This window comes from Contarinia nasturtii, unplaced genomic scaffold (assembly GCF_009176525.2).
Source record: "Contarinia nasturtii isolate CC-2019 unplaced genomic scaffold, AAFC_CNas_1.1 Cnas_scaffold_2546, whole genome shotgun sequence".
NCBI classification, from domain to species: domain Eukaryota; kingdom Metazoa; phylum Arthropoda; class Insecta; order Diptera; family Cecidomyiidae; genus Contarinia; species Contarinia nasturtii.
In genome coordinates, this window is record NW_022199867.1 from 34,177 (window position 1) to 54,088 (window position 19,912).

General features: G+C 35.0%; 2 protein-coding genes across 5 annotated transcripts in view; both read right to left on the reverse strand.

Annotated features, from left to right (window-relative positions):
- The window catches only part of LOC116348590 (twitchin), a 48,734-nt gene extending 32,176 nt beyond the window's left edge, over nt 1-16,558 (reverse strand). Inside the window, exons 1-13 of one of the 4 annotated variants that reach the window (XM_031779638.1) lie at nt 16,357-16,422; nt 15,233-15,277; nt 13,145-13,292; nt 12,685-13,058; nt 11,669-11,794; nt 11,156-11,585; nt 10,423-11,052; nt 8,531-10,252; nt 7,611-8,372; nt 6,784-6,834; nt 4,792-4,941; nt 2,221-4,575; nt 1,801-2,103 (exon numbers count right to left, since the gene is read on the reverse strand). In XM_031779638.1, the coding sequence (XP_031635498.1) occupies nt 1,801-2,103; nt 2,221-4,575; nt 4,792-4,941; nt 6,784-6,834; nt 7,611-8,372; nt 8,531-10,252; nt 10,423-11,052; nt 11,156-11,585; nt 11,669-11,794; nt 12,685-13,058; nt 13,145-13,271 (7,030 nt within the window). In that variant the 5' untranslated portion in view covers nt 13,272-13,292; nt 15,233-15,277; nt 16,357-16,422. Of the gene's footprint in view, nt 1-1,800; nt 2,104-2,220; nt 4,576-4,791; nt 6,835-7,610; nt 8,373-8,530; nt 10,253-10,422; nt 11,053-11,155; nt 11,586-11,668; nt 11,795-12,684; nt 13,059-13,144; nt 13,293-14,756; nt 14,793-15,232; nt 15,278-16,356 lie in introns of all 4 variants that reach the window. The other 3 variants (XM_031779634.1, XM_031779633.1, XM_031779637.1) reach the window with 3 other exon arrangements.
- The window catches only part of LOC116348592 (muscle M-line assembly protein unc-89-like), a 20,146-nt gene continuing 16,054 nt past the window's right edge, over nt 15,821-19,912 (reverse strand). Inside the window, exons 20-21 of the mRNA XM_031779641.1 lie at nt 16,357-16,563; nt 15,821-15,838 (exon numbers count right to left, since the gene is read on the reverse strand). Coding sequence (XP_031635501.1) covers nt 15,821-15,838; nt 16,357-16,563 — 225 coding nt within the window. The remainder of the gene's footprint in view (nt 15,839-16,356; nt 16,564-19,912) is intronic.

Sequence of the window (19,912 nt, forward strand, 5' to 3'; positions counted from 1 at the left end):
ATATATGAGAAATTTGCGAAGTTTACAAGCTTCATTGTTTTCAAGGGCGTGAAAGAGATGGCGCTCGCAGAAAGTGATTCGCTTGAAAGTCTACTAGTAGGTAAGAGAGGGTCGTTTGAAAATCAGGATTTTTGAAAATTTTCAATGAAATGTTGTTGTCCATGGTGAAGGAATCCATTTTTGAATTTGAATGAATTTTTCAACTAGAATGTGTTATTTGGGTCCTGTTCTGATGATGATGATTTAAGCATAAAAATAAGCAATACTGAAAGTTAGTGTATTTTGATGCCTTACACAAAAATTGAAAAAAAAATTCAAAAAAATCCAAATTTTTTCCATTTTTGATACTTCGCCGTTCGTGCGCCGTGACATCTCAGTTTTTAATTTTTTTCGCAAAAAAACGCCTGATTCGTGATCAGGGGATCGATCCCATAGCCAAGGTTATTACCCTCGCCGTTAAACTGTTTGAATAATGCTACACCCTATATGCATGTACGACGTTATAATGGACAAGTATAAATTTAAAAATCCCATCACCACTTGCGCCACACACACAGAGATAATATTCTTGTACTACATTATGCCGAAAATAAAATTAAAAAAATTGACATATCAGAATTACAGATAAAAGTCAAAGATTCATGCGATTTATAGCATTGTACTATGAAAACACTAACATCATTGTATGTAGAGTGGTAAGATTTATCAGCTGGTCTCTGATATTGTTGTGATTTGACAAACCGATTCGAAATAAAATAAAGACTATTCATGAAACGGTTGGAATATGAGAACATTGTAAGGCTAGGCTGATAGGGATTCTGAAGGTGACATTTGATGTGAGAGAGTTTTAATCTTTCTTTCCACATTGAACGCTTGAAGAATACACATCAAAGCCAAGTAAAATTTACTGTAAGTATTGTATAAAGAGAAAAACAAGACAAAGAGTAATTATGTTAATTTCTTTGAAATGTTAGTGGTTTTCTGATTAGGTTTTGATCAGGTTTTTCGATCGATTAAACCATAAGACGATAAATAATTAAATTCGATACAATATTCAGTGTGAATTATTGTTACAAATAACATCGATATCGAAAATACCACAAAGACATCTCACCACTACAAAGCAACTTTCACCGAATTCCAAGACATCAAGTCCTGAGCGATTGAGAGCTCGGAGAATCGGAGGTACACAACTAAATTGGGAATCGAATAACGGCACCGGAGAGCTGAAATTGATCGTAAATCGAGTCGACGGCCCGAAATAGTTAGCGTAATTCATAACCAATTGTATTAGTGTATTAAGATAGTTGGCCAACGTTCAATGGAAAAAAGCATAATTAAAAGGATTTCATACTAAAAAGATTATTGTGTTCTTATGTAGAAACGTAAATCAAGAGTAGTGAATAAATAGAGTAAATGCTTTGCCTTTTAATAACGAAATATATGAAATTAAATTAAATTGATTTTTCAAAGAAGATAAATCGTAACAATATGTCCGAACATAATGCTATTTTCAGCATAATATATAGAATATTTCTGTGTGCACCATCTAGAGCTCTTTAGTAGTAGGGATATCATTGCTGTGCTGCCAAACGGGGAGAGAGAGATAATATGACTAAAAAATAAAACCCTAGCAAATCGAATGATTATCTCCCATTTCAGAAATTGATTACCAAAAAAAGATGCTTATTTTTTAATTGACGACGACGACGACGACGACTGAGACCTGGTAAGAAAGAAGCTGTGACGGCGGCTTCCCTTAAATTAACTAGTAAAATTAATTAATTCTTCAATGCTTACATTTTCTTGGTTTGGTGATGACAGATTTGCTGGCTTTCGATGGTTCGCCAGGACCTGCAGCATTAACAGCCCGAACACGAAATTCGTATCCAGTATTTTCGTCCAAATGTGGAACAGTGCCTTCACATTTATTTCCTGGAATTTCGACAGATTTGATCCATTTTGGAGAGTCTTTCTCACGTTTCTCAATTATGTAGCCGGTAATTGGAGATCCGCCATCTTTCACTGGTGGAGTCCATCTTAAGTCCACATGATCTTTATCCCAATCAGTTGCTTCGGGTTGACCAGGTGCACCAGGTTCGTCTATATAATTTAATTAGTTTGTTAAATATAGATTAACAGATTTTTTGACTCAACTAATATTGGTTCACAACAGCACTTTCAACCTTTTTTTTTTATTTTTTTTTATTGAAAACTTACCGAATGGATTCTTGGCAATGATGGTTTGTTCGGCTTCCAATGGTTCGGATTCGCCTTCAGCATTGACAGCTGACACACGAAATTTATATTCCTGTCCAGGTGTCAAATTGTCAATCTTCAAATGTGGTTCTTTCGAACGACCAGCTGAAACCCATCGTCCTGTATCCATATCCATTTTTTCAACAGCATAATGATCTAGCGGAATACCACCATCATCAAGTGGTGGATTCCATTTAAGAGTCGCGCCTTCCTTGTGTACATCATTAATGCGAAGTGGACCTTCTGGTTTGCTTGGCTTATCGAGTACAGTAACTTCAATTGAAGCTTCATCTCGTCCAGAATCATTTTCTGCTTTGATTGTGATACGTCCTTTATGTGCGCGTGTTGCATGTGGAATATGGAATTTGGTACGATAATCTTCGAAATCGATAATAATATCGTCTCGGGGTTGATCCAAGCGCTCTTTGTTTAAAAACCAGGTCTTGGTTGGTGGAGGCTCACCACTTATCTTAACGTCCAAGCGAATGTGTTGACCAGCTTTGATTGAAATATCCTTAAGATTGGTACGATCAATTTTTGGTGCGGCAAATCGATCTTTGGCCAATAGAGTATCAGATGGTTGTGACGGTTTACTTTGACCGCCTTTATTAATGGCTTTGACACGGAATTGGTATTTTTGCCCTTCAACCAAATCTGGAATATGTGCTTTACATTCGGGACCTTTGGTTTCCAATACTTTTTGCCATTTTGGTGAGAATTCGTCTTTCTTTTCAACAATGTAGCCACTAATTGGTGCGCCGCCATCATCTTCTGGAGGTGTCCATGTAATGTCAGCATGGTTCTTCGACCAGTCTTTTAAGACTGGTTTGCTTGGTGCATCAGCAGCACTATATGGGTTCTTGGCCTTAATTGCCGTTTCTGTTGTAAGTGGCTCTGATTCGCCTTCTGAATTGACAGCTTTAACACGGAACAAATAATCTTTTCCTTCATTTAAACCAGTTACATCAGCTTCTGGTGTTTTTGACTTGCAAACTGGAACCCATCGTCCGCTATCTGTATCCATACGTTCAACGACGTAGTGATCAATGGGTTCGCCTCCATCATCTTCTGGTTTTTCCCATTTGAGATGGCATCCTTCGGCAGTTACATCAGATACGTCTAATGGGCCTTGTGGCTTGCTTGGTTTGCACAACACTTCAAGCTCAACATTTACTGTGTCTACACCGCTGCTATTCTTAGCTGTCACGGTGTATGTACCACGATCTGAGCGTTTAGCCTTTTGCAAAATAAATGTTGTTTTATAGTCTTCATTTTCGATCTTTAAGCGATCTGCTGTACGCAACACTTCATTTTTATAACTCCAATCGATCGACGGTGCGGGCTCACCCCCAACATCTGCATCCATGCGTAGCATTTGTCCAGCTCGTAGAACTTTCTTTTGCAAGTTCTTACGGTCAATATGTGGTGCTAGGAATCTTGGTTTAGCAATGACTGATTTCGATACATCACTTGGTTCGCTGGGACCTGCTTTATTGACAGCAACAACGCGGAATTCATATTCATGACAATCATCAATGTTTGTTACTTTTCCTTGCGTTTGATTTCCTGGCACAGTTAAAGCATCACTCCATCCACGACCAGATTTATCACGCATTTGGACAATGTATTTTTCCAATGGAGCGCCTCCATCGCTTGGTGGCGGTGACCATTTCAAGTCCACAAAATCTTTGTCCCAGTTTGTTGGTTCTGGGCGACCTGGCTTATCAGGCTCATCGAACGGATTTTTAGCAATAATTGTTCCTTCAGTTTCCAATGGATCTGAATCGCCCTCTTTGTTCACTGCACGAACACGGAATTTGTATGGTTTTCCTTCTTGTAAACCGGTAATTGTAGCTTCTGGCTCTGTACTGCGACCGCATGGAATCCATTGACCAGTGTGTGGATCCAATTTTTCGATTGAATAGTAATCGATTGGAGTACCACCCGCGTCATCTGGTTTTTCCCACTTTAATTTGCATCCATGTTTGTTGACATCTGAAACTTTGAGTGGTCCATTTGGTGCTGATGGTTTTCCCAATACAGTGATCTCAACATCGGCACGATCTTCACCCATTTGATTCTTGGCCACAATAGTATATTTACCAGATTGTAGACGTTTGGCGCGCATAATATAGAACTTTGTATTGTAATCAGCGTTGTCAATGCGAGTATTTTCATCGGATAACAATTCCTTCTCTTTAAAATACCACTGTACGTCTGGTGGCGGCTCGCCGAATACCTTTATATCCAAGTTCAGAGAAAGACCAGCTTTCAATGTAATTGGATTCAAGTTTGTACGATCGATTCTTGGTTTCACTGTAATTAGATTTAAAGAAACAAAATTTAATGTTAACTTCATATTCGAAAGTAAATATTATGCACAATATAAAAAACATAGAACAGAGAAAATAGACAAACAAATAACATTAACGTAAGCACGAAAAAAGAATATAGTACTTGATTTTTTTTTTTTTAATTGATCATTAAGCATATAATGATAAATTGATCTCTTAAACGGGAACGTAAACTTACGGAAGCGAGCCTTCGCAGTATGCCAGTTCGTAGCCTCAGATGGTTCGGATGGACCGGCTTTGTTGACTGCTTTGACACGGAATTTATATTGTTCACCTTCAACTAACTTTGGAACAGTGCCTTCACATTTGTTACCACCACCACCACCACCTGGAACTTCGATGGCTTTAACAAAATTACCAGAATCTTTGTCCATAACTTCAATGATGTAGCCAATAATCGGTGCGCCATTGTCGCGAATTGGTGGTTCCCATTTCAATTTAACTGAATGTTCATCCCAATCATTGATTTCTGGTAGGCCTGGTGGTGCTGGTGGATCATATGGGTTCTTAGCCAAAATATCGTGATCAGTTTCAAGTGGACCAGATTCACCTTCCTCGTTGACTGCTTTAACACGGAATTGATACTTGTGATTAGGTTCGAGCCCAGAAACTTCATGTTCCGTCTTTGATGGATCAACGCGTCCAGCTGGTACCCATCGACCAGTGGCAACGTCCATTTTTTCAACAACATAAGCACTCAATGGTAAACCACCATCGTCTTTTGGTTTGTTCCATTTCAATTTGCATCCCTCTTTGTGTACATCAGAGACTTCAAGTGGACCTTCTGGTTTCGATGGTTTATCCAAAATGATAACTTCGATGGTTGCTTCATCGCTTCCCGAATCGTTTTTTGCGAAAATAGTATAGATGCCCGAAAGTTTACGTTCGGTATCGCTGATAACAAGTTTTGTGTTATAATCTTCGTTATCAACCTTGTAATGGGCACTGGTTTCAATGGGTTTACCACCACCACCACCACCACCACCACCACCACCACCAGCAATGCTCCATGTAATTTGTGCTGGTGGCTCACCACGCACGTCCGTTTCAATCTTTACATTTTCCCCAGCACGTACTCTAACCGTGTGCAATTTTTCACGATTAATAAGTGGTTTAAGGAAACGATGTTTAGCAACATGTGGTTTGGTTGGATCACTTGGTTCGCTGGGACCGGCTTTGTTAACAGCTCGCACCCGGAACTGATAAGTGTTTCCTTCCTTTAAATCTGGAACCTTAGCCTCTGGTTTAGGTGAATCAGTGACAAGCACTTCTTCCCAGTGTGGTGAGAATTTCTCTTTCTTCTCGATGATATAACCAGTGACTGGAGCACCGTTGGTTTTCTTTGGCACTTCCCATTTCAAGTCAGCAAAATCTGGTCCCCAATCAACAATTTCTGGAGTGCCTGGTTTGTCAGTCACTTCGTATGGATTCTTCGCAATAATTGTGCTATCGGTTTCAAGTGGCTCTGATTCACCTTCATCATTGATTGCCTTAACTCTAAATTGATATTCATGCCCTTCTTGCAAGCCTTTTACATCAAATTCAGTATCTTCTGGTAGAGCAGCAGCAGCACGTCCAACGGGAACCCAACGACCAGTTGCTTTATCAAGTTTTTCAACTTGATAGGCACTCAATGGTAAACCACCATCATCATCTGGTTTATCCCATTTGAGTTTACATCCGGTCTTTGTGACATCAGAAACCTTAAGTGGACCTTTCGGTTTGCCTGGTGCTGATAGAACAGTCACATCAACTTCAGCCACATCTTCACCATGTGGATTGATTGCTTTGATTTTGTATAGTCCCGTATTCTTGCGAAGAGCTTCTTTAATCGAAAATTTTGTGTTGTATGGTACATTTGTGATTTCTACATTATCTTCGCTTTTGACTTCTTCTTCTTCTTCTTCTTGATCTTTCAAGGTCCATGTAATTTGTGGCGGTGGCTCACCACGCACGTCAACGTCGAAAAAGATCGGTTTTCCAGCACGTACTATGACTGTTTTGAGATTTGTGCGGTCAATTCTTGGTTTCAATGCCTTATGGCGAATGACTTGTGTTTTTGATGGATCTGATGGAGGCGATAGACCAGCCTTGTTAACAGCTATTACACGGAATTGATATTCACCGGTTTCTTTGAGATCATCGATCAAAGCTTCCAATTGTTGATCACCACCACCAGGAACAACTTCAAGTGCTTTCTCCCAATCAGGTTTGTTTTTGTCTATATTGGAGATAATAATATTTTTAGAACGTGTTTTTCATTGGTTGAGAAGAAATCATTCAAACTTATTTACAATTTTCTGATAGATTAAAATTGGAAGCAAATTAGATTTTAAAATAATTTCAATCTTATACAAATGAACGTGGAATAATTTCAAATACTTAATAATAATTGAAAAGAAATCTTCATTTTTCATTTCGCAAAAAATGTACAGCAGGAAGTGTGAAACAAAGAAAAGATGAGATCTACATTTTTATTGAGCAAAAAATAATTCAATGTAGTGTAGAATACATTCCGATGCATGTGATGATTTTGATCGAACTTTGATACATTCACAAAGTATCCATATTTACAATATAGTAAATCTTAAATGAAAGACATTCGAAATAATATAATTTTTACAAAAACTCTGGTAGTTTTCATTTGAATTTTATTAGATTTTGTGGTTTTTTTTTTTTCGGGTTGATGATATTTCTCAACAACATCCATGCTTTATTTGAACGATTGAAGTCAATTAGGTAGGTTTATTGTATTTTAAAAACTCACTGAATACAGTAGTACTAGTATTTTTCATGGTGATATATTTTACAATCTCTGAGTGTAAAATAAAAATGTAATAAGTCAAAAATATCAGTCATATATTTTTTTAAAGTGAATTGAATAATTCGTTTAAAATAAGGAATAGCTTCATCGTATAGCTTTATCTTACATGAATTTCAAGTGATCTTTCATAGGGATAGTATGCGCGTTTTTTCGATAATTAAAAAAGAACTTACCTTTCTTCTCGACAATGTATTTTTCAATAGCAGCTCCACCATCTGACTTGGGTGGTGTCCATTTAATGGTAGCACTATGATTATTAAAGTCTACAACTTCTGGTGTTCCTGGTTTTTTTGGTTCATCATATGGATTCTTGGCGATGATTGAATGGCCTGTAACCAATGGTTCGGAGTCTCCTTCGTCGTTGACCGCCGATACACGGAACTTATATTCAGCACCTGGGCTTAAACCAGTAACGGTAAATTCTGGATTGTCCTTCGTACTACCTTCACCACCACCACCACCACCGCCGCCTGAAGAAGCTGGAACTTTACCAACACGCACCCATTTACCAGTCGCGGTGTCCATTTTTTCAATTTCGTATTCCTTTATCGGAACACCACCGTCATCTTCCGGTTTCTTCCACTTGAGTTTGCATCCCTTTTCATGAACATCATTTACTTCTAATGGTCCCTTTGGTGTGCCTGGCCGTCCTAACACAATTAGGTCAACGATTTCTTCATCACTTCCATTACGGTTAGTGGCTTTAAGCTTATATTTCCCCGTATCGTTACGTTGTACGTTAATAATTGAGAAATCGGTGTGATAGTCTTTATTTTCAACCTTGATACGTTCTGTTGAAACCAGCGGAATATCATCACGCCAACTCCAAATCATTTCTGGTACAGGCTCGCCGATAACATCAACAGACCATTTGTGTGTACGGCCAGCTTTGATTGTAACTTGTTTGAATGTATTTCGATCGATGCGTGGTTTTACTGCGAATGAAATTATTTCACAAACAAAAAAATACACATATATAATACATAAAATGTTAGTCACAAGGGAATATACATAGTTGTTACAATCATACAGATGATTGCATTTTTTTTTTATTATATACATTTTTGAAGGAGAAAAAACAAATCATACTCACGGTTCTTATATTTGCATAGATGGTTATCAGTTGGCTCAGATGCTTCTGATGCACCAGCTTTATTGTGGGCTTTTACACGGAATTGATATGTCAAATTTTCTTTAAGCCCATCCACAACAGCTTCACATGTGTCATCTAATGTTTTTAATACTTCCGACCATTCTGGCGAAAATTTGCTCTTCATTTCAATAGTGTAATGAATAATTGGTCTACCGCCATCTTTTTCTGGTTTTGCCCAATTCAATGTAACACTAACATTGTCATAATCAATGATGTTAGGTTTACCAGGTTTGCTTGGTTCGTCATATGGATTCTTCGCAACGATGGCATCAGTTGTTTCCAATGGTTCTGATTCACCTTCTTTATTTTTGGCACGAACACGGAACTTATATTTTTTATTTGGTGTAAGCCCATTGAACGTAAAAGTATCGTCATCCGGGCCACATTCACCAGCTGGAATCCATCGTCCAGTGTCCATATCCATTTTTTCTAAAACATAGCCAGTAATATCGGTGCCACCGGTATCTTCCGGTTTTTGCCACTTGACTTTGACATGATTGGCACGAATCTCTTCTGGTACAAGTGGTCCCTTTGGTGGAGATGGCTTGTCGAGCACAACAACATCACCAACCGATTCAATCGTTCCACTACTGTTTGTCAAAATGAGCTTGTATTTACCAGAATCACTACGAACACCTTTGCGAACGGTCATAATGGTGTTCCGTTCTGGTGGTTTTTCAATTGTTATACGATCACCATCAGATGTGACTTCCTTGCCATCTTTTTCCCATTTAACTTCTGGTTCGGGCTCACCACCGTAACGAATGTCGTACTTGAATTGTTGACCCTTTTTGATGATGATTGGTTTTAATTCATCACCAATAATGAATGGTTTGACGAATCGGCATTTAGCAATAATTGGTTTGGTTGCATCACTAGGTTCACCAGGACCAGCCTTGTTAACGGCTCGTACCCGGAACTCATATTGCTGACCATCTTTGAGATCATCCACAGTTGTCGATGTTTCTGAAGCGGGAACTCGCTTCTTTTTAACCCAATCTTTGCTGAATTTGTCTTTCACTTCAATTATGTATTCAAAAATTTCGGCACCACCATCAGTATCTGGTTTAGTCCATGTGATGTCTGCATGATCTTTATCCCAGTCGGTTACCTCAACATTATTTGGTTTGCTTGGTTCATCCCATGGATCTTTAGCCAAAATGTTGTTCTTAAATGTGGCCGGTTCACTTGGACCGATTTTGTTAACAGCACGAATACGGAATTTATATGTTTTCTTTGGTGTAAGATCTTCGGCTTTGAAAGTAGTTGGCTTATTAGCAGCCGGCACTTCGCCAACATTCTCCCAGCCTTTCTTTAAGGAGAGATCTTGACGTTCAATAATATACTTTTGAAGTGGTGCACCGCCATCGTCTTTTGGTGCTTTCCAATAAACAATGCATGATTTTTCAAACACTTCACGCACATCAACATCTTCTGGTGAATTTGGAACGTCCTGCATTGTGATGTTGACATCTTTCACATCATCACCTTGACCATTCGACAATTTAATTTGATATGCACCGGATTGATCACGTGTAGGTTTCTTGATCTTAAAAATGACTTTATCATCTTTAACTTGTACTTCAACATCTTTAGATGGTAATGGTTTTCCATCTTCTTTAAGCAGTTTAGCTTCGATAGGAGTTTGTTTTGTGCCGTCAACTGTCAATAAATAATCCAATAAGCGAAGTAAGAAATTTTGTTAGCTCATATTTTAATGCAGGACATAATACCGTTAGATAACATTATCATCAATAAACAATTTTTTCAGAATATAAATTTATGAATTTAGACGTCAATTTTGGTATTTTAGAAGTCTATATAATACTTACTTTTGAATGGCACTGCAAGAACGATCGGTGCACTGATTGGTCCCTCGAAGTCGCTGGGTGCATTTATTTGGGGCTTACTTTCACCTTTTTGAACTGTGAGTTTACACGATGAGTTCAACTTTCCTGAGTCAACTGAAATTTCACCGTTGTCAGCCATTTCCAAGTTATTGAAAACCAATTGATGTTTGCCACCACCCAAATTCTTTATTTCAATACGATCGCTCGGCAGCACAATGGGCTCACCGTTAAACTTCCATTCTGCTGGTGCAGTTTGATCTTGTAATTCAATTTCTAGCACCAATTTTTCACGTTCAATTGCCACTGTATCTTTAAGTTTCTTGTTAAACTTATTTTGATAGTTAATAATGAGTTCGGCTTGTGTCTTGTCAGCGTTACTGACGCAAGAGTATTGACCAGCATCCGATACTTTTGCATCTTTGATGACGAGTTTGCGTTTGCGACCATCTTTAACGGCTTGGATGCGTTTTGATTCCTCTGGTTTAATTTCTTCACCATCCTTAAACCATGTTACGTCACCACCAGCATCATCCAACTCACAGGCCAATGTAACATTGTCCTTTTCAATAAGCTGTTGTGACTTAAGGACTTTAACGAACTTGTACGGATATTCTACAAAATACAACGATTGTGAAAGTGCTGTTATTGCTGTTCATTTAATTTATCAAAAACGTTGATTATTTTGTTTTTTGTTTTTTTTTTTTGCTTTACTCACCAACAACTTTAACTTTAGTTTCAGTTTTATCATCTTGTCTTTCAAGTTGGCATCTATAATCGCCTGTGTCATCCAAATCACAGTTCCTGATTTGCAATTTGCAAACACCTGACAATTCTTTACCGATCAAATATTTATCGTCGTTAGATAATTTTTTATCACCCTTATACCATGCAACATTGGCCATTGAACTGCTGACTGTACATTCCATCGTCAATTCGTGTTTGGTAAAACCATCATACTTCTTCTTCAATGGCTTGGTGAATGTATATGATGGATCTGGCTCTTCGACATTCAAGAAAGCGGTAGATTGAACGCCACTAATATCTATTGTATATTTGGCTGTATCCTCCACTTTTGGATTCATAATAATTAATTGATAGACATCGGCTTCATTCTTAAATTTGTACTTCGAACCAGTGAATAATTCCTGACGGAGTGAAAATATATAATATTTAGAAACGCGTATTTCTCAGTTGACTTTTTTTTTTTTATTTATTGTTCAATACTTACATCCTTACGGCAAAACCATTTCGGTTTGGCGTTTGGTTTTGAGAATTTCGCCTCAAACACAACCTTTTTGTCTTTCCCTTCTTTTGCTTGTTGATCCAGTAGTGGGCTCAAGAAATTATCTTGTTTCTATTTCGAATTTTAGTTTACCGAAAAGGGAAAAAATAATAATTATTATAATTTTCTTCAATTTGACATATTCAAATACTAAAAAGGCAGAAAAAACCTGCTGATAGTCTACAAAAACTTGGACCTCAAAAAAATATCAAAATCAAAAAGTTGACAATTAAAAAACCAAACAGCAATTCTTCACGACCGAAAAACAAAATCCAAAGAAATATGAATTGGCTGGAGATAAAAAATCTTCTGAACATTATTGACAAAATTGAGAAATCCAAATTATAAAAATCAAAATCTGATCATTATTTGATATTTATTATAATAGGATAGAATAAAGAAAATAGTGAAGCATAAAAAGAAAGAAGTAAAAGTATACAACAACAACAACAACAACAAGTATTGAAAAATAGAAACGATAATTAAAGAAGAGTAGAAACAGAAACAGATAGAGAAAAGTATATTTAAGATGAGGTAAAGGAGTGACGTTTTATTTAAAGATTGGCACGACATAAATAGTGCTTGTGGTATTCAATGAGAGATTGTGTCTTATAAAAACCACCTCCGAACGATGGAATGGAGGATGTAATGTGGGCCAGTCTGGTATCAGTTCAGCTAACGATGGACGTCGTGATCCACCACCCTATAAATCATTCATATTTCAGTATAAAATAACACATACATTTTTCGACAACTACAGAAATATTCGATACAATGACTTTCTTTTGGGAAGGTTTCATACTTATTTGCTTTTATTTTCAAACTTTCCTATCCTAAAAATTTAAGTACACTTAGATACAGACATACTACACAATACACACTCAGCACATCAATGGAATGAAAGATATTGTTGGCTTGTTCGATAATCTTAAGACAATGGAAATTACAAACATAAACCTTACCTTTTCGACTTTCTTTAAGGCTGGAATTGGTTTTTCAACCTCTTTTAGATCACCCCAGTCTGGATCATCCTTTGGTTGACCCCATTTGGCATACTTGCGTTTTTTCAACATAGCACGGAAGTCCATTCCACTTGAATCTGACACATACATTTGCATTTCGGCGGAATCTTCTCCATGAATGTTTGAAATGACAATTTTGTATTTGCCTTCATCGTTTGGTTTGACTTTGCGCATACAAAGTGTAATTGTATTGGATTCACCATCGGTGAGAAATTTAAAGCGACCACCCTCAATGATTTCTGTTACACCTTTGTAGAATTTAAATGTTGGTGCCGGCGATCCTTCAACTTGAACACTAATGTATCCAGTTTGATCTGAACAAATAAATATATTTTTTTCCATTTGTTAGTGACAACAATACATATAAAAAAACATTAAAACATTATAAGAGGATGTGAACCTTCAACTGCTGAGTAACTTTCTTGTACGTCCACGATTTGGGGTGGTCCTGGTTCACCGATGTCTCGTAATGGTGTTGATGGTTGATTAATTTTATCCTCAAGATCTTGTACGCTTGGTCGTCGCATATCAATTGACGGGCGACGTCTCTGTGATTTTTATTTGTTAATTACAATATGATTGTAAGAAACATGAGGAAAATTACAGAATATAATTATATATATTAGTTACATGATGATCATCATTTTTCAAAGCGACAATAAACAAGAAACAAAAGAATTTATATAGAAAGAGAAAAAAGACAGAGACAGAGACTAGAAGTTTAAGTAGAAAGGTGAAAAGGAATTAATTTAAATTGAAATCGATTATTACTTATTTTATGTTAAATTGAGGATAAAGGAAGAAACATAGGTTAGACGAAGAAATGAAACATTAATGCGTATTGAAAGCGTAAAAAATGTGTAAGCAAATACAATCAAGATTGGTTTCTTAAAATATTTATCTTTTCAGTTGTTGTCCTGTGATAGTGTGTGAAAAGAAAAATATGACGAAAAAATATAATGGAAGCGTTTTGTGTGTAACGTGTAGTTCAATGAATTTTACCAAAATATTTACATTTCTATTGACCAATAAACCGATTATTCTTTATTCTATTCTATTCTATTCTATTCTATTCTATTCTAAAGTGTATGAGAACATTAAGATTATAACTAAATAAATGGTAAATACACTTCACATGATCGAGAAACGAATACGGCTGTAATGTTTACTTGTAGTTTTTCAAACAAACTATTCCAAACGAAAGTTTCGGTTGTGTCTCATTCTATATATATATATACAAAGGGTGTTCAAAGTTGCTGTTGTTCCAGCTTATAAAACATAAAAAGCTATTTACAATGATGGCATATAAAATATGTAATCTTTTAACCTCAACAGTGGTTTTGAGGCATATTTTGAAGTAAGAAAAGGAAATAAGAATGTATATATTCTAATTAATATAAACAACATCAAACGAAAAGAGAAAACATGAGACACTAGACTTGAATTCGTCACCGGATTCTATTCACAAAACATTTTCGCTTAAGACGTTGATCACATCGGCTGAATGCCAAGTCTGTGCGATTAAGCTTTAAATGGGCTTTAAAATCTTCTTAACAAGCGAATAAACATTTACCGTTTTTGAACTATCCACTTCTCCGGGTCGATTTCCTTTTTTCTAAGCAGCAATTTTATTCGTAGGTATGTTTTGTGTGTATGTGTGTGTTTGTGTGTGTGTGTTTATAGTTTAAAAATGAATTTATTAAATAAATATTAGTAATTTCATTTCTTTTGCTTATTTTAACATGACGTTTTTCTGAAATAAAAAAACCTATATAATATACGCGATTGATCGACAATATATAACGTTACAGTGTTTCTTGTGTTTATTTGGAGGTCAGATAGAGAAGAAAAGAAAGAAGAGCAAACCAATTTTTTGTTTTGGAAATAGCGATAGTAAATAGAATGATAGAAATAGAAGATACATTTTCGAATTTGATTTCGATTTTAAATTATATCTGTTTGACATTTTTTTTTTATTTTGGGAGCAGAAATATAATAATTTTTGCTCTCACCTTGTCATCTAATACCTCACCAGGTCTTAATCTTAACTGTAAAGAAGGTTAATGTTGCATTTGTGGCATGTGAAAAGTACAAGCCGATGAATGGCAACAGAAGAAAAAATATGGTTATTTCAGTGCATCGAAATGAACGATTTAATTTCTTAACTAAAATCTATTTGTCCCTCAACCAATTCAGCAGGTGATCCATCAACTAACAAAATCTATTAATATTCTCAGAGCGAAAAGCTAGTTTAAAATTTAGATAGAGCCGAATAAAAACAAATAAAAGATAAAGAAGAAGAAGAAGAAGAAGAAGATAAGAAGAAAACATTGAAAACAAACACGAATCATATGTGTGAATGTGAGTATGAATGCAAAATTAAGTTGGTATAGTAGATAGATTTTTGTGTATGTATGTATGTATAATAATGAATTCAATGAGGCTTTTCCAAGTGGTTGATGTGTTCAAGTGGTATAAAAATGCATACCTTTTTTTCTTCGACCACTTCACCAGGACGTAGTTTTCTATGCTCCTATTTGTGTCGTGTATGTATGTATTTTTGTTGTTGTTGTGTGGTTGTGTTTTTGGGATATGTGTTGATTTTTTGGGAACGTATATGCAAATTTTGGAGGATATTTTCAGGTTCGATGTGTATTGCATATATTGCATGCACGTGATATTTTTTTGTGATATTTTTGGAGTGCAAAAATTGGGGATTTCCGTAAATTTTCGGGGAAAAATAAAAATTATTACATTTTTCAATTGAAAACAGATAATCAATTTTTTTTTAATGTGGTTTCAGCAATTCGTAAAAATTGTATAAATTTGGGATACATCATGAGTTTATTGAGTAAAGTTCAATTCATATATGTTTTGAAAATTCATTTTATCCGTTCAATTCAGTAGGAAAAATTAGATGTACAAATCTACTGGTATGTCTTATTTTTCGAGTTACAAAAATAGATGAAAATGAAATTCAAACAAAACATGAGGATGAGGCAAAACAGATCTACACGTAATATATATTCAAACGGATACGAAATACAATTCTTTGTGCGTAAAATATATGAAACTACTAAGCTTCTAGCCGAATCTATTTGAAAACAAATAATAAAATCATACGAATGAGAATATGATGGCTAAGAATGTGCCAACATTTTTGTTTTAAAATTAGAACAATATATAAATGTTCAACAACGTATTAACATATAAAAGATTATCAACCAAGTGATCTCTTAAGATGTACTTCGATTAGAATAAAAATACGTACACATCGAGCCAAAGTTTTATGAACGGAAGGAATACCAAAACAATGGAAACCGAATCTAAGACACAAACATCAAATTTATTCGATTGGATTATATCATTTTCGTTCAATAGAAAACTTGAACTTTTTTAATTATTCCAATAAAATAAATCAACTGCCGATCGATTTTTTTTGGAAATTATCTACATCATTAAACTTTGTTTAAAGTTTGTTTAAAAAATACTCTCAATAAAAATTTTGACTTTTTTTCTCACTTGCAAAGGACATTCACAAGTGAATAACCACCGACAATATTCATTAAAACGGTAAATTAGATCAACTATAAGAGCACTAAATATACGAACCTCATCGCTGATTATCAAACTTGGTCGTCGTCCTGGCTCTTCTGGTGGAATCAATGAACCACGGCGGCTTGATGGGCCCGATCCAGGGGCCAATGAACTCTTACGTTCACCGAATGGACTCTTTTCACGAATTACTTCGATCTTCGGTGCGTCTGGCGCATTAATTTCTGGGGCCTTAATTTCTGGTACTTTAACAGCTGGAACATCCTGTTTAATATTTATAATCGATATTACTTTCAATAAACATAAATGTTTAAACGTTGTTTCAAACGTAACAATGAAAACTGACGACGCATAACTAACCATTTTATTTCACTTTTATTAATCGCTTTCTATCAATGTTATTTGTTTCGGTTTTTATCTTACTGAATGAATAAAATCACAATTATTTATTTTAAACACTATTTAATATATTCTGAACCAGAAAAATAAAATGAGACAAATCAAATCATAAATTATATTGAATATTTATTAAGCATTTTCTCATTGGCTCTCCTCAAATACCAACATTTATTCAATATAATTATTAAACTCCCATTTGGGATATAAAACATTGTAAGCACAGTATGAATATTTTCGAAAGTCGCGTAACAAAAACAATTAAATAATAAAGCCTAGTCAAATCAGCGCGTGTCCATTTCATGAACCAACCAACCATCCAACTGACCGACTAATTGTCAAAAAATTGATCTAGAACTAGAAGAAATTGCGTTTTCTTGTACGCATTCGAAATTTTAAAATATGTGAAGTACACGTGAGAACCACACACTCATCGAACGCAACACCAAAAAATTACAATAATTTAGATCACACAAATATTTTTGTGGCCCATGATTGTACATAGAATATGTTGTTACAAACCATTTGAGCGTGTAATTTTTTTCGGTTTTACTTTTTTATATTTTTTTCGTTCATTTATTTATTTAAACTATTTTTTTCGTAGTCGATAAATACTTGCTCTTTTTCGAAGTAAATTCTAAAGACAAGCGGATACACGAATATACATTAAATGAGAGTAAGAAAGTAGGCAAGGTATACAAATATTTTCCAATTCTTAGTCGACGTGATTGATTTTTTTTCTTCACTTTTCTTTTAACGCGGCTTTCATGTTAATCTTTATTATGTACATGTATACTATAAAATCAATTAAAACTATACACCGTTATATAAGTTTAACTATATCTCATTTGTTTTCAAAAAGTTTGAAAAATTCAAAGAAAACACCGAATGCAAAAAATCATCCGTAAAATTCTGCGCGAGAAGAATAGTACCAAAAATATGATAGTCTATTTCATAACAGATCAAAACTTTTTGAATTCACTCACGCATTTGCGCACCATAAAATACACAAATTATACTATAATAATTGCGTACTAACACTTTAAGTTCAAAATTTTGAAAACAAAAAAACCACATTTCATACTATGAAGCGAACGCATCAAATAATTTCAACATATTTTCCGTCGTCTGTTTCTTACAACCTCTCATTGCTTTTCAGCACGTTCGGAATGTCAGTATGCTATAGCTTGTACATGTTTGAAACATGCAAATTAAGAAAGAAATAGTGAGAGAGAGAGAGAAAATATAACATGGTTTCGATTTCACAAACAAAAAGTTAAAATAAACAATTCTCATATTTGCGAAATAAAGAACCAAAAAACAGTTTGTTGCAAATTCATAAACCCAAATCAAGAATCCAATAGAGTATAAAACGTATTCTTGGTTTTTGTTCATTAACCAAAGCGCGACGACAATGACAGCTGGGCAACGCAGCAACTTCATTATGGTTGCCACAGTTTATGTTGGGTGGCACAAATTCGTACCATTTTTGATTTATGCGATTGAAATTTGTGCTATTTTTTTAGTTTCGCTGGCAACCGCACCATGGCGCTACTATCAACGTTGCTTGTCATCGTCCCGCTTTGTCATTAACAGATGACAATCTTGGCCTTTGTTATGAATCTATTAAAATATTTAATACACTCTCTCTGTCAAAACTTACTATATGTGTGTTTGGGATTGACGTATCAAATATCTTGAAATTGCCATAAAAATGTTAATTAAGATTTTTCATGTGATTGCCAGGTGATCTTCAATTGATCACGTATTATTGCAATTGTTGGTAACACATCATTATTCTCATTTTGACTGAAGGCTACATTGAATATCTTTTGTTGATATTGTAGTTTGTGAAAATATATGAACATCAAAATTGTTTCATTAAGTGAATTTAAGTATTTTTTTTACTGTACTGCCTTAAGGAAAAAAAAGTTGTATATATAACGACAAATGATTATGGCAAAACTTATACTTGATACTTAAGCATTGGGTGGCAATAACCAGTATAAAACGTATTTATTTCTTGTCTCCTTAACTACATTTATATTGAGTGCGTTTAGGGAAACCTTTGTTATGTTATTTATTAATACCACGATATTTTGTGTGTGTGGGGTCAAGTATACTAACGTATATTCTATTAAACGCACATTTCAATGTTCAATGTAAAGAAAAAAGAAGCAGTGTCCTCGATCACAAACCAAAACGCAAACAGTATATATGCCGTCCGACAAACTCATAATAGCTTACTAATTTTAACTATTGGGAACAAGCAGTAAACTATGATATCGTTACTTCAAAAATTATTTTCGTCCATTAGCTTTTTTTGGTATTGATTCTTCTCAGATGATTCCTATAAAAACTAGACTTGGACATACAGATCACTAATCACTGATCACTTACTCATGTGCAAGCAAATCGCATACTGCTTACTTATTCGTCCGTAATTGTAAGACGTACGTCAAAAAGTTATAACGCGCGCATTGATATAGGTAAATTCTCACTGTTAATGTTCACAAATGTCAAAATGAATTGCTTTTATAGCAATTATCGAGGATTACATTTTGGATCCATTTATGTTTGTGTAAAATCATTGCGCGCATAATAGTTTAATTGAGCTCTAAAAGCTATATTGATACCAAATTTGATGTGATTTTTGCATGAAAAAGTGTAAAAAATTATTTGTATCGCAGATACATATGTCAACATCAGATTCAATTTTTTCGTGCCAAAAAACCTCCCCCAAAAGAATTTTTTTGTGAATTTTCAAAGCGCTTAAAATTCATCAAATTCGAAGAAGCGATAAGATTACTGCCTAAAATGATAAAAAATAAAATTCACATATAGTTGGCGCCACATTCTATGTAATAAGCGTATACTTTCCACTTAGTCCGTTGCAACGGAAAACAAGTTTGCATAGAATGCAGCGCCAACTATATGTGAATTTTATTTTTTATCGTTTTAGGCAATAAATCTATGGTTTTCTTATGGCTTCTTTTATAAAAAAAATTGCCTACGACTGGCGCGTCACCAAAATTTATTTTTTCATTTATTTGCGCATATTCTAGATTATTCTATAATATTTACTGTAATAGTGTTATAAGTAAAAAACACTTCTTTCGAAGTTCTCACTGTGACGCAATACTGCACATCTGAAATCTGAAAATGATTAATGCTTAATGAACAAGTCATCGACTATTTGGAATCAAATCATTTGATT